Genomic DNA, 14,731 nt, shown 5'->3' with positions numbered 1-14,731 from the left:
ACTGGGTCATTATCTTTAGTCGGACAGACCCATTTGCATATGCCTTCCCGCCGTTCCCACTCAACACAAAAGTGGTCCAGGTGATACAAACGTAGCCGTGCAGGGGCCTTCTCATAGCATCCAATTGGCCGAGGCAGACGTGGTACTCCGACCTCTGACACTTGTCAGGGGGCAACCGGATCAAGTGCGCAACCGCCCACAATCACCTCACAGAACCATGGCAAGGTGCTACACCACAACCCAAAAAGTGCATGGCTCAAGGCTTGAGAGAATGTTTCAAATGAATATCCCACGTGAATGAGCAGACATTCTAAAGGCAGCGTAAGCTCCAGCCACAAATCGCTCCTACCAGAGTAAATGGACAAGGTTTGACCAGAAGCTATTCTTCCATACCTTCTATCTTTAGTAGAAGGGGTACTCTCACACTTCCATTAAAGTGCATCTGACGGCCTTCTCAAGATACAACAAAGAAATGAGAAAAATGCCTTTTTTCAGCAGTCGCCTAATAAACCATTTTTAGAGGGGCGTTTTGAGATCTTTTCCACCGATGAACACATTTTTGCCACAATTGAGTCTCAATGTGGTCCTGGCTGGGCTCATGAAATCACTGTTCAAGCCACTGACAACAGCTCTGATAAAGTTCCTTTTTTGGAAGGTTGCATTCCTGGTAGCCATTACATCGGCAAGAAGAGTTTTGGAGCTGCAAGCCCTCATGATATCCAAACCGTACCTACGATTCTACAAACACAGGGTTGTCCTCACAACCAATCCACATTTGATTCCAAAGATACCTTCAATCTTTCATAAGTTTTCTTCAATTACACTCCAAGTGTTCTTCCAAGCATTGAAAACGGCAGCAGAAATTGCATTGTATTCTTTGGACGTTAAAAGAGCACTCACAAATTACATTCACAGAACTCAAGAGCCTCCACACAACTTTTTTCTCACATATGGAACTCCAAACAAGGGGAAAGCTAGCTCTAAACGGGATTGCCAGGTGGATATCCTCCACCATCTCCTTCTGCCATGTTAAAGCAAACAAGCCACTCACTGGGTCTGCTAGCGCCCACTCCAACAGGGCTACGGCAGCTTCAGCTGCGACATGGTCCGGAGTGACCCTAAACGACATTTGTCAGGCAGCCACCTGGGTGGTCCCACAAACGTTCACAAGACATTACTACCTCCAGGAGCAACATGCTTCTGACGCAAGAACAAGGAGGGCAGTCATGCAGCGTCTCTTTAAATGAGATATGCCTTTTTTCTGTTTCTTACCACCATTATGTGTGTATACCGCTACAAAATCTGTTAATAGCATGTGAATCTATGAAAGATGGATTGCTGGAGAAGGAGTATGTTTCTTACCAGTAACTCCATTTTCGTAGGGATTGTGTCCTCCGATGTATTCCTTATCTTTGATAATTCGTCTCCAGCTTGCTGGCCTCGGAATTTTATTTTCCAGTAGAGGATGCCGCGCGTCGACGTCCGCTGAGTCGATGTCCCTCGACGGCCACCGTGCCCATAAATAGCTGCGCGCGGCGTCTGTTGCTCAGTTCCGTTTTTCCGCGCTTCGTGGGGCCTCGGAACGTCATTGCTCAGTTCAGTCAGAATAACCCTCTATATCTACTCGAATAAATACCAACTCGTTCTCGATGGCATCTTCATCGGAACCGACGACGCCGCGATCCGGCTTCAAGAAATACCGAGACTGCAGGAAAAAAAATGTCGATAACGGACCCACACAGGGTCTGCTTGTGGTGCTTGAAAGCCGAGCACCATTGTTCGGAGTGTGAGGACTGCATGTCCATGAAGGAGCGCAAGGGGAAGCTCGAGAGAGGTAAGTCAGTCAAAACCTCCTTGAAAGTTTCTTCGGCTGAGTCGAGGCATTCGTCTCCTCGCCGTCGAAAACATTGCCATTCTAGATCTCGAAGTAGCTCCCACCATTCGTCGAGCTCAAGACACTCAAAGAAGAGACGTCGAAGATCCCCTTCCTCATCGTCTTCTGTTTCCCCAGAAAGGGTCTCCTGGCCACAAAACACAGCTCTCAGGCTGATTGGGAGGAATTCAGAAAGAAAATGTTAAGCGTCTTCGAGAAAGCGGCCTCGACCCCCTCGAAGACAGCTGAGGGTGATATCCCGGGTGAAAAACCCAAAAAATCAAAACGCCGCGAGTCGCTGCACCCGGCGAAACATTCCACCCGAGAGCGCCATGAGCCATCGCGTAAGAAGGCACCATCTTCGACGCCGTCGTCGAAGAATCCTTCGACGCATGGATTGGCGCCATCGACGCCGTTGTCGAAGGGTTCTTCGATGCATCGGTCAATCAACTCGACGCCATCGTCGACGCCGACATCGACGCCGATGAAAGAAAAGACCAAGGCTACTCCACAGCCAACGGTGATTCCAAGGGCCTCTGAGACCGTCATCGACATCCTTGAGTAGGATCCCGATCCTCTTGAGTTCTTCGAGACCTCTTCCAGTTTTTTCGACGCCGTTCTCGGCGCCTTCGAAGCCTGTCACATCGGCGTCGACGACATCGACGGTTTCTCGCCCAATAATGACGAGTTTGGCTCCTTCTGCCTTAGAGATGGGTTTTACACCATTTCAGAGGTCAGAGTACCCTGGACTATCTTCAATTTATGAAGAGGGGGAAGATTCTAACCAGGAAACCTTTGGGTTGCAGAGGACCACACTGCCTGTTTCAGAGGATTTCACCTCTGAGGAAAGAAGGTTGAAGGACCTACAGGAGTCACTACATGAGGCAAGTGGGCTGGACACTTCCCCAGAAGTGGAATTTGTTAAGCCAGACCCAGGTGAACATGGCGAAACACCCTAAAGAACCCTTATGGCAAGAATTATTGAATTTATGGGTTGGTCTGTGCCTTCGCCTGTTTTTTAACAGGATGACCTGACAGACATATTAGACAAAGGTCCACAGGAGGATCAAAGGAAAATTACATCTAATTGGGAAACTCCTGAAGTTATCCCTGCGGTCAATAAAAGATTGTCAGCCAAATATAGGCTAGCTGCTGCTGACCCTGAATACTTATCAAAACACCCGACTCCAGAGAGCCTGTTGGTCCAAGCGGCAACTTCATCTAGCAGTAGGACCGCTTACCCTATTGTCCCACAGGATAGAGATGACAAGAGGTACGATTCTATGGCGAAGAAAGTCTTCTCTGCTTGTAGTATGGAGTTGAAGTCCATCAACGCCACCTGTACGCTCGCCAGGTTCAGTCACACACTGTGGGAGTGTACTTCATCAGCGGCTGACTGCATACCCGAAGGAGAGGAAAAGGAAGCCTTCCTTAACATTATTAAATATGGCAAAGAAGCCATGTGCAAGTCACTTCAAACTGGCATCGATAACGCTGACAGTATCAGCAGGGCCATGGCGGCAAGTACAACAATCCGCAGGCATGCGTGGTTGCGAAAGTCTGGCTTTGCTCCAGATGTACAGGCCAGACTTTTGAATATGCCCTTTGACGGCTCTTCATTATTCGGAAAGAAGGCTGATGACAGTCTGGAAAAGTTGCAAACATCTAAAGCAGCAGCAAAATCGTTAGGAGCTGCAATCCGCCAAAATCCTTTTCGCCCCTCAGGAACCGCTGGAAGAGGAAAGTCCTTTTGTTATTATTCCGCATTCGGGAAAGGCAGAGGACAGCCTGCTCAAAGAGGCCAAAGGAGATGCACCCGAGGTGGACGGGTCAAAAGTTCTAAGGCCGCAGCAGCAGCAGGTGCCTTTTAACCCTCGGCATCTGCATCAGCCGCCCCCAAACCACTCTGAGGTCTTTCCACACAAGACACCTGTAGGGGGCAGGTTAACTCACCATCTGACGGAATGGCAGGCTATAACGTCAGATGCTTGGGCATTGGAGACAGTTGCCCAGGGTTACTGCCTACCCTTTCTACACGTCCCTCAGAGTCATCAACCGGGGCACATCTCTCTAAAAGTTCCAGATCCGCTCCTCTTGCAGGAAATTATAGACCTGCTGGAGAAAGGTGCCATAGAACCGGTACCTGTAGCGGACAGGAACAAGGGCTGGTACTCCCCCCTACTTTCTCATACCGAAGAAGGACGGAGGACTGAGACCCATCCTGGACTTACGAGAATTGAATAAGTTCCTCAGGAAGGACAAGTTCAAGATGGTAACTATCTCTCAGATCCTCAGGCCCTCCAGCTCCAAGACTGGCTGGTATCCCTGGACCTTCAGGATGCTTATTTCCATGTGCCTATCCATCTCAAACACAGGAAATACCTGAGGTTTGCAATTGGCGACTCTCATCAATTTCGAGTTCTGCCATTTGGACTGACCTCCGCCCCGAGGGTCTTCACCAAGCTAATGTCGGTAGTGGCTGCGAGTCTAAGGAGGGAAGGGATTCACGTCTAACGCTACCTGGACGATTGGCTGATCAGGGCTGTATCTTCGGAACAAGCTCAGATCCAGCTAGATTATGTCTGCCACTTCCTTCACAAACTGGGCTTCTCCCTCAATTTAAAGAAGTCACAGATGATACCATCACAGAGACTCCAGTTCATTGGAGTGGTCCTCGACACTTCCCTGGGAAAAGCCTCGCCACCAGAGGTGAGGGCTCAATATATTCTGCAGATGGCCAACAGGTTTCAAAATGCCCAACTTCTCCCAGCCTTCGACTTTTTGAGGTTGCTAGGCCTCATGGCATCCTGCATCTTCCTTGTGCCAGAGGCTCGCCTGAGAATGAGATCCCTTCAGTGGGCACTGAGAACTCAGTGGTCGCAATTCTCAGGGAGAATGACAGATCTCCTCCGGATTCCAGACAAGGTAGCCCGCAACCTTCAATGGTGGGCCTATTCAGAGAACATCTTGAAAGGAGAACTGTTTTGGCAACCATGGCCGGAGATAACAGCAGTCACAGACGCCTCACTCACGGGGTGGGGAGCCCATGCCAACGACTTGACCATCAGCGGTCGTTGGTCTCCATCAGAGTCCAGACTACACATCAACCTATTGGAGCTGAGAGCGATCAGACTAGCGCTGAAAGCTTTCCTGCCATCAGTATAGGGAAAAAATGTCCTGATAATGATGGACAACACGGTGGCCATGCACTACCTCAACAAAAGAGGAGGCGTAGGATCACTGCCACTATGCAGAGAGGCAATGCAGCTCTGGTTTTGGGCAATTCAGGAAGGAATCTCTCTATCGGCAGTCCACTTAGCCGGAGAGAAGAACTTGACAGCGGACACTCTGAGCAGGCAGAGCACAGTCTCCCACGAGTGGGAGCTAGCTCAGGAAGTCCTTCAAGAGATCTTCGCCTTTGGGGAACCCCTCAGGTGGATCTGTTCGCCACAAGGACCAACAGGAAGTGCGATCTGTTCTGTTCAAGGGAATTTCCCCCGAGAGGAGCTCTAGGAGACGCGTTCGTAGTGGACTGGGAGTTTCCACTCCTCTACGCGTTTCCACCAGTCCCTGTTATTCCTCAAATGATCAGGAGGTTGAGAAGATTCCGGAAAACCATGATCCTAATTGCCCCAGACTGGGCCAGGAGAACGTCGTACCCGGACCTTCTAGATATATCCATCTGCCCTCCAATCCGTCTTCCACTCAAAGAGAATCTTCTCTCGCAGAAGGGAGGTCAGGTTCTCCATCCAGACATCAGAACCCTCCACCTTCACGCTTGGCTTCTGAAAGGGTGAGGTACAAGGATTGGGACCTCCCTGATGATGTCATGGAGGTGTTGCTTTCGGCCAGAAGGCCAGCAACAAAGTCTTTATACCGCTGCCGTTGGAACAAATTTCGCAGCTGGTGTAGAGAAGAGAATATCGACCCTTTTTCATGTGGTACACCAACAGTGTTATCGTTTCTACTTTACTTGGCAAACTCAGGCCTTCAAGTTGGCACTGTAAAAGGCTATCTCGCAGCGCTTTCAATCTTCAAGCGCACTGCGGAGGAACCATCCTATTTCAAACTACCTCTAGTGTTACAATTTCTCAAGGGATTGACTAATGTTTATCCTCCAAAACCATTCCAGGTTCCCTTATGGGACTTAAATTTAGTCTTAAACTTCCTAATGGGCACTCCTTTCGAACCACTTCACTCTTGTTTGCTGAGATTTCTCACACTTAAAACTGTCCTATTGGTAGCGCTAACATCTGCTAGGACGGTGAACGAGCTACAAACTCTCTCCTGTAAACCCCCACATACAATTTTCCACAAGGACAAAGTTGTCCTACAGGTGAAGCCTAATTCGAAGGGATTGTGTCCTCCGACGTATTCCTCACCTTAGATATCTCCTTCCAGCTCTGCTGGCCTTGGAAAATTTTTCTAGAGGGCGCTGCGCGTCGACGTCCTCCGAGTCGATGTCCCTCGACAGCCGCCGTATCGACGTCATCCTGCCTATAAAGGCCGCGCGCAGCGTCCGTTGCTCAGTTCCGTTTTTCCGCGCTTACTCAGTGCCTCGGAATACTGTTGCTCAGTTCTTGTCAGATTAATCCTATTTACCTCGAGTTATTCGATCCGTACTCGATGGTTTCCTCGTCGGAACCGACAACTCCTCGATCCGGCTTCAAAAAATGCCGAGATTGTGGAAAAAAGATGTCACTGACTGACCCTCACAGAGTTTGTCTGTGGTGTTTGGGAGCTGAACACCATTGTTCAGAGTGCGAGGACTGTATGTCCATGACAGCCAAGGCCCTGAAGGAGCGTAGGGGGAAGCTGGAGAAAGGTAAGACTTTTAAAGCTTCTTCTTCGTCGACGAAGTCGAGACACTTGTCTCCTCGTCACCATTCGCGCTCCAGGTCTCGGAGTGGGTCCCATCACTCCTCGAGATCAAAGCACTCGAAGATGAGACGTCGAAGATCCCCTTCTCCGTCTTCCTCTTCCTCTGTTTCGCCAAAAAGAATCCCTTGCCCCACGAAACATAGTTCCCGGGCTGAATGGGAGGAATTCCGCAAAAATATGATGAGCGTCTTCGAGAAAGCGGCCTCGACCCCCTCGAAGACTGCCGAGAGCGATGCTCTGGTCGAAAGACCCGAAGGTCAAAAACGCCGCGAGTCGCAGTACCCAGCGAAGGAAACCACTCGAGCGCGTCTCGAACCCTCGTGTAGGACTATGACCTCCAAACCTTCCTCGAAGGTTCCGTCGACGCCGTCGACGAGGGTTCCGTCAAGGTCGATGTCTTCGACACCGTTGTCGAAGGGACCTTCGACACACGAGTCTGTCGACTCGACGCCAAGAAAAGTCACGGTTACGACACACCCAGTGTCTATCCCCAGGTCCTCGACATCGATGGCTTCGAGATCGTCGAGTAGAATCCCAATTCTGTCGAGGTCTTCGAGGCCTCCGCCTTTGTTTTCGACGCCACGCTCGAAGCCTTCGACGTCGGCGTCGACAACATCGACGTTTTCGAGGCCGATTATGACAAGTTCGGCACTCACAGCCTTGGAAATGGGGTTTACACCCTTTATGAGTTCAGAACAATTGAGGACTATGTCCTCAATATTGGAAGAGGGTGAATTGTCTGAACAGGAAGACACATTTGAGCTGCAGGGACCTGTAACCCCAATTAGAGAGGAATTTTCCTCTGAAGAACGCAGGTTAAAGGATCTTCATGATTCCTTACATGAGGCAAGTGGGTTAGACACCTCCCCTGAGGTGGAGTTTGCTAGACCAGACCCGGGGGAACATGCTGAAACCCCCTATAGAGCCTTAATGGCCAGGATCACAGAGTTTATGGGGTGGTCTGCACCTTCACAATCTTTCCAACAAGATGACCTCACGGATATTCTTGACAAAGGCCCACAGGAGGATCCTGTGGTGCCTTTTCATAAAGCTCTTCAGAGGAAGATCATGACAAACTGGGAAACCCCAGATGTCATACCAGCAGTAAATAAAAAACTGTCTACAAAGTACAGGGTATCCTCTACAGACCCGGAGTTTTTGTCTAAACACCCATCCCCAGAAAGGCTGGTGGTACAGGCAGCATCCTCTACCGATGTCAAGACGGCTTATCCTACCGTCCCACAGGACAGGGACGATAAAAAATATGATGCTATGGCAAAGAAAGTCTTTTCAGCATGTAGCATGTCGTTAAAATCTGTGAATGCTACTTGCAACCTTGCTAGGTTCAGCCATACACTTTGGGAGTGTGCTTCTACAGCGGCTGACTGCATCCCGGAGGGAGAAGAGAGGGATGCGTCCCTGAATATTTTACAGGACGGTAAAGACGCTATGTGCGAATCCCCCCAGACGGGCATTGATTCGGCTGACAGTATCAGCAGAGCAATGGCGGCAAGTACATCAACCAGGAGATTCGCTTGGTTGAGAAAGTCTGGTTTTGCCCCAGATGTGCAAGCCAGGCTCTTGAACATGCCATTCGATGGCTCTTCTTTGTTGGGGAAAAAGGCGGATGACAGTTTAGAGAAACTGCAAACTTCAAAAGCAGCAGCAAAATCCCTAGGAGCTGCAATCCGTCAGACTCCTTTTCGTCCCACAGGAACCTCTGCGAGGGGCAAGTCCTTTCGCTTCTACTCCGCATTCGGAAGAGGTAGAGGACGACCGGCTCGAAGGGGACAAAGAAGAACTACCCGAGGTGGACGGGGTAGATATTCAAAAGCCGCAGCAACAGCAGGTGCCTCTTTACCATTGGCATCTGCATCAGCCGCCCCAAAACCACTCGGAGGACTTCCCTCACAGGACACCTGTAGGAGGCAGGTTGACTCAACATCTGGCGGTATGGCAGGCTATCACGTCAGATGCTTGGGCATTGGAAACAGTTGCCCAAGGTTACTGCCTGCCTTTCCTACGTATACCTCAGAGTCATCCACCGGGGATCAGCTCTCAGAAAGCTCCAGATCTGCTCCTCTTGCAGGAAATTTTGGACCTGCTAGAGAAAGGTGCCATAGAACCGGTACCTGTAGCGGAGAGGAACAAGGGCTGGTACTCCCCTTACTTTCTCATTCCGAAGAAAGACGGAGGACTGAGACCCATCTTGGACTTGCGAGAATTGAACAAATTCCTCAGGAAAGACAAATTCAAGATGGTCACTCTTTCTCACATCCTCCAGGCCCTTCAGTTCCAGGACTGGTTGGTATCTCTGGACCTTCAGGACGCTTATTTCCATGTGCCTATCCATCTCAAACACAGGAAATACCTGAGGTTCGCAATTGGCAACTCTCACTATCAATTTCGAGTGCTGCCATTTGGGCTGACCTCCACCCCGAGGGTCTTCACCAAGTTAATGTCGGTAGTGGCGGCAAGTCTAAGGAGGGAAGGGATTCACGTCTACCCCTACCTGGACGATTGGTTGATCAGGGCTGTTTCTTCGGAACAAGCACAGATCCAGCTAAATCACGTGTGCCACTTCTTTCACAGACTGGGCTTCTCCCTCAATTTAAAGAAGTCACAAATGATACCATCGCAGAGACTCCAGTTCATAGGAGCGATCCTGGACACTTCCCTGGGAAAAGCCTTGCCACCAGAGGTGAGGGCTCAAGATATTCTACAGATGGTTACCAAGTTCCAACATGCCCAACGTCTCCCAGCCTTTGACTTTTTGAGGTTGCTAGGCCTCATGGCATCCTGCATTTTCCTAGTGCCAGAGGCTCGCCTGAGAATGAGATCCCTCCAGTGGGCACTGAGGACTCAGTGGTCACAATTCTCAGGGAGAATGACAGATCTTCTTCAGGTTCCCGACAGAGTAGCTCGAGACCTTCAGTGGTGGGCCTGTCAGGAGAACATTCTGAAAGGAGAACAGTTTTGGCAACCCTGGCCGGAGATAACAGTAGTCACGGATGCCTCACTCACGGGTTGGGGAGCCCACGCCAACGACTTGACCATCAGTGGTCGTTGGTCTCCATCGGAGTCCAGACTACATATCAACCTGTTAGAGCTGAGAGCCATCAGACTTGCGCTGAAGGCGTTCCTGCCAGCTGTACAAGGGAAGAACGTCCTGATAATGACGGACAACACGGTGGCCATGCATTACCTCAACAAAAGAGGAGGCGTAGGATCACTACCCCGGTGCAGAGAGGCGATGCAGCTCTGGTTTTGGGCAATCCAAGAAGGAATCTCTCTATCGGCAGTTCACCTAGCCGGAGAGAAGAACTTGACAGCGGACGCTCTGAGCAGGCAGAGCACAGTCTCCCACGAGTGGGAGCTAGCTCAGGAAGTCCTTCAAGAGATCTTTGCCCTTTGGGGAACCCCTCAGGTAGATCTGTTCGCCACCAGCCTAAACAGGAAATGCGACCTGTTCTGCTCAAGGGAATTTCCCCCGAGAGGAGCTCTGGGAGATGCGTTCATAGTGGACTGGGAGTTTCCGCTTCTGTACGCGTTCCCACCGGTCCCTGTCATTCCTCAAATGATCAGGAGGTTGAGAAGATTCCGGAGAACCATGATCCTAATTGCCCCGGATTGGGCCAGGAGAACGTGGTACCCGGACCTTCTAGACTTGTCCATCTGCCCTCCAATTCGACTTCCACTCAGATAGAACCTACTCTCACAGAAGGGAGGTCAGGTTCTCCATCCAGACATCAAAACCCTCAACCTTCACGCTTGGCTTCTGAAAGGCTGAGGTACAAGGATTGGGACCTCCCTGATGATGTTAAGGAGGTGTTGCTTTCGGCAAGGAGGCCAGCAACTAAGTCTTTATACCGCTGCCGTTGGAACAGATTTTGCAGCTGGTGTAGAGAACAGAATATCGACCCTTTTTCATGTGGTACACCAATGGTTTTGTCCTTCCTACTATATTTGGCAAATTCAGGCCTTCAAGTTGGCACCATTAAGGGCTATCTCGCAGCGCTATCCATCGTTAAGCGCACTGCGGAAGAACCATCCTATTTCAAATTACCCTTGGTAATACAGTTTCTAAAGGGGTTAACCAATGTTTCCCTATGGGATTTAAACTTAGTACTAACTTTCCTGATGGGCACACCTTTCGAACCACTCCATTCTTGTTCGTTAAGATTCCTTACCCTTAAAACTGTTTTATTAATAGCACTTATATCTGCTAGAAGGGTGAGCGAATTACAAGCTCTTTCTTGTAAACCCCCTCACACAATATTTCACAAAGACAAAGTTGTCCTGCAAGTGAAGCCTAATTTCCTCCCAAAGGTGGTTTCTGAATTCCATATCACTCAGAAGATTACCCTACCATCTTTCTATCCTCTACACAGGCTAGACCCTAGAAGGGCTTTAAGTTTTTACATCAGTAGACTAGCCAGGATAAGACAGGCAGACCAGCTGTTTGTAGGTTACGCAGGTCACAAGCTGGGGTTACCAATAACTAAGCAGAGCCATTCTGGAATGTTATAAACTGGCAGGGAAAGAGCCCCCTCAAAACCTTAGGGCTCATTCTACCAGAGGTATTGCAGCTTCATCGGCCCTCAAAAGAGGCATGCCGGTTAAAGACATCTGTGCGGCCGCTACATGGTCGTCTGTCCATACCTTTACACGTTTTTACAATTTGGATTCCTCCTCCAGCCAAGAGACTAGGTTTGGAAGGTCTGTACTGCATTCTATTCATCAATAGAAGACAGCGTGAAGTCAATACTCCCTCCTCCAATAATAGAATACTGCTATGGGAGCCTATCTAAGATGAGGAATACGTCGGAGGACACAATCCCTTCGAAGAACAAGTTACTTCTTACCTTGTATTGTTCTTTCGATGGGATGTTCCTCCGACATATTCCTTATCGCCCCTCCCATCCATCCCTGCAGTAATACTTCCCTTGCGGTTGTAGCTTATGCTCCTTCAAGGTCAATAACCAATTCAGGCATGACTTTTCTTATACTACAAAACGGAACTGAGCAAAGGACGCCGCGCGCAGCTATTTATGGGCATGGTGACGTCGGCGCTGATACGGTGGCCGTCGAGGGACATCGACTCGGCGGATGTCGACGCGCGGCACCCTCTACTGGAAAAAAAAGAATTCCAAGGCCAGCAAGCTGTAGACGAATTATCAAAGATAAGGAATACGTCGGAGGAACATCCCATCGAAAGAACGTTACAAGGTAAGAAGTAACTTGTTCTTCTCCAGCACTGGTATCTTTCATAGAGTCACATGCGCCCTTCAGCCATCACCTGCAGATGATGTCATTTGTGATGTCATCTTTGATGTCCTGGGTGTTACTGTTAGCAGTGCACAGTGGTGGTGCAGGTTATGGTTGCGTATCTTACCATAACTTGGACATTTCTTGGGTTTTCCGATTTTACTTCTAACCATAACTTCCTTTTAACAAAGATTTTTCACTGAATTTGATAGGTTTTTATTAGAGTAACTTATCCATAACATCCCTTTAACAATGTTCTTTCACTGTATTTCATTGGTTTTTTTACTACAACTTAACCATAACGTCCCTTTAACAAAGTTGTTTCACTGAATACTATATGTATTTAATTTTCCATTAGGAATTTAGGGTTGTGTTACTTTGTAAAAGATGTACCTTTCAGTGATCCTATGAAATCTCTAATACTGGTGGTATCAACTATGAATACATTGCTTTGTTTTCAGTGCAATTTGACAATAATCTAAAATTATATACATATAGATCTATTTAGCAAAATATTGTATGTCTGTTAATATTTTTGGGTTATTGCCAGCAATAAATTTCTGTTCTGCTAACACTACTATTGCACATCGAGTAACGGTGGTCATATGGAAATATCATATGCATTAATTATCACTGTTGTAACCCCTACAATATAGACAAATTTAAAACATTATTTTCTAGTAATTACATAGTTAAACACTGCTAGCAGTAAATATAGCCGCACTTTCGCTAAACATTAATTGACAGCCATAATATTTTTACATTTCAAGAGCAGGGATTAGACCCCTGTAGCACAAATCACTTCTACATAATTACCTGAGTGTTCAGTGGCCACACACATCAAATGCTTCAGTTTATGGCAGCTGGTTGTGGGTTTGAACGTTTTAAAACTAGCTCTGAGCTGATCCTATGTAGGGATTAAATTTCTAGCACAGTTGGCTACCATTTTGTTTGATAATTGAGAGTACCCATGGAAATGTAATTAATGCTAGCAGCAATATATTTACAGTCGACAGAATTCTTTCTACTGGTGAAAATCCAGCAGGGTGGATTTTACTGAAGGATGGTATTTTCCCGTTCTGTAATGGGTGGTGCTGCGCCAGTTGTGGTAATTACTAATTACCAATGGCGGTATCAATAACACATTTTCTGTAATGAGGCCCAGTGATTTTGACTTGTCATAATATGCAACTTAGACCTTAAGAGCAGCGCCCAGTATACAATGGCATGTTACCATTATTTATAATATAATATTTCTCATTCATCTTTTTGCCTTGTCTTGTATACCAGAGTGATCCCAGCATTTTTCTGAAATATCAATCAAAGCCATATCTATTTTCTGGAGATTCAAAAGAAAAGGGACCTCTGCATTTTGCTGGAAAATCGAAATCTATTTTAGAGCAGTTTGAAGAGGATAAGAAAAAAGCTAAAGACAAGCATGACAGGTATGGACGATTGAATTCAAGAATGTTAGCATTATCATGTGGCAGGTGCAAGTGCTGAAGAAGAATGAGTTTCCTCATATACATGTTAATATTGTAATACAGCTATAAATTAAGATACTGAATAAAGCCGTTTTAATGGGAATACAATCGGCCTCCTTCTCATTGTTCAAAGACAAAGAAGGATGATTATGTGTTATGCTTTAATTGCCTTCCTGAATTTCATACTATTGAGGGGTGTCCCATGTGAAAAAAAATTATGTGTGTGAGAATTTACAATAGGAAGGGAAGCAGGCTACTGGCTAAGCTAGGCTTGTCCATTGGACATTCAGAACTCCAATCAGCAGTCTTCATTCTGTGGTTCAAACATCTGCATCATTATGAGTACTGTTCATCATCAAGCAAGTCTAAGTTGAGAGACTCACAAGTACCTAAACTGTCAAGAGATTTTTTAATGTCAAGATCCATCCTAAAATAGAACAGTAAAGAGAGCAAATGTTACCTAGTGTCTGAATAATCTGGGACATCTAGCTTCCATGGCTTCCATCGCAAGATGGGTTGTTTCATTCTTGAATTTTACAAGTCACAGAACATCCCTGATTGTAAAGGGCTCCAGTTCACTGTAATTTGAGATAAGGCAGCTTTGCAGACCTTTCTAAGCCATGTACTCTAACAAGAGCACACATGGAAGGCTGGTGTTGGGGCAAACATGAGGGCCTGGGACCACCACCTACTCACTTTGGAATTGGCCCCAGAGGTAGGTGGTATGTGACTGATTTTCCAAGTTCACCACCCATACCTAGCCTGGTTTGTAGATGTTCTGCACAACCCTGTCTCCCAGGAAGCTTTCAGACCTGCATTCATCTGTTTTATTAAGACGATTAGTAGATATTATGTGTCTAGCTACTTTACAGAAACATGACATTGGGCATACAGGTATTATACTAAAGCCACGTTGTCCCATGGGTACAGGACTAGATCAGAGGTGGGGAGAAACTGTAGTTAGGAGACCCACCGTCTCCATCATGGAATTTGCTGACTAAATTCAGAATGGTAAAATGTTCCTTTGTCACTATAGGAAGCGGAGCGGCAAGGGCAGTCCACAGCACAAAGCTCGGTCGTACGTTCAGTGCTTGTCCATTCCCTCTGTTCATGCATAACATGCACACATCTGTCAGCAATCTCACACTCATGAGCATCAGTCTTGCCACTGCACAAGTATATAAGTGCACCACAGCAACAAGGAAGTGTAAGAGTTTGAAGCAGG

At 47.6% G+C, this 14,731-nt stretch overlaps 1 protein-coding gene across 1 annotated transcript in view; it reads left to right on the top strand.

Moving 5' to 3' along the window:
* Window positions 1–14,731, top strand: part of IHO1 (interactor of HORMAD1 1) — a 209,533-nt gene that overhangs the window by 113,176 nt on the left and 81,626 nt on the right. Inside the window, exon 3 of the mRNA XM_069646184.1 lies at window positions 13,313–13,467. Coding sequence (XP_069502285.1) covers window positions 13,313–13,467 — 155 coding nt within the window. The remainder of the gene's footprint in view (window positions 1–13,312; window positions 13,468–14,731) is intronic.

This window comes from Ambystoma mexicanum, chromosome 2p, assembly GCF_040938575.1.
Source record: "Ambystoma mexicanum isolate Mex_15411 chromosome 2p, UKY_AmexF1_1, whole genome shotgun sequence".
Taxonomy (NCBI): Eukaryota; Metazoa; Chordata; class Amphibia; order Caudata; family Ambystomatidae; genus Ambystoma; species Ambystoma mexicanum.
This window is presented reverse-complemented; position numbering and strand designations above follow the sequence as displayed.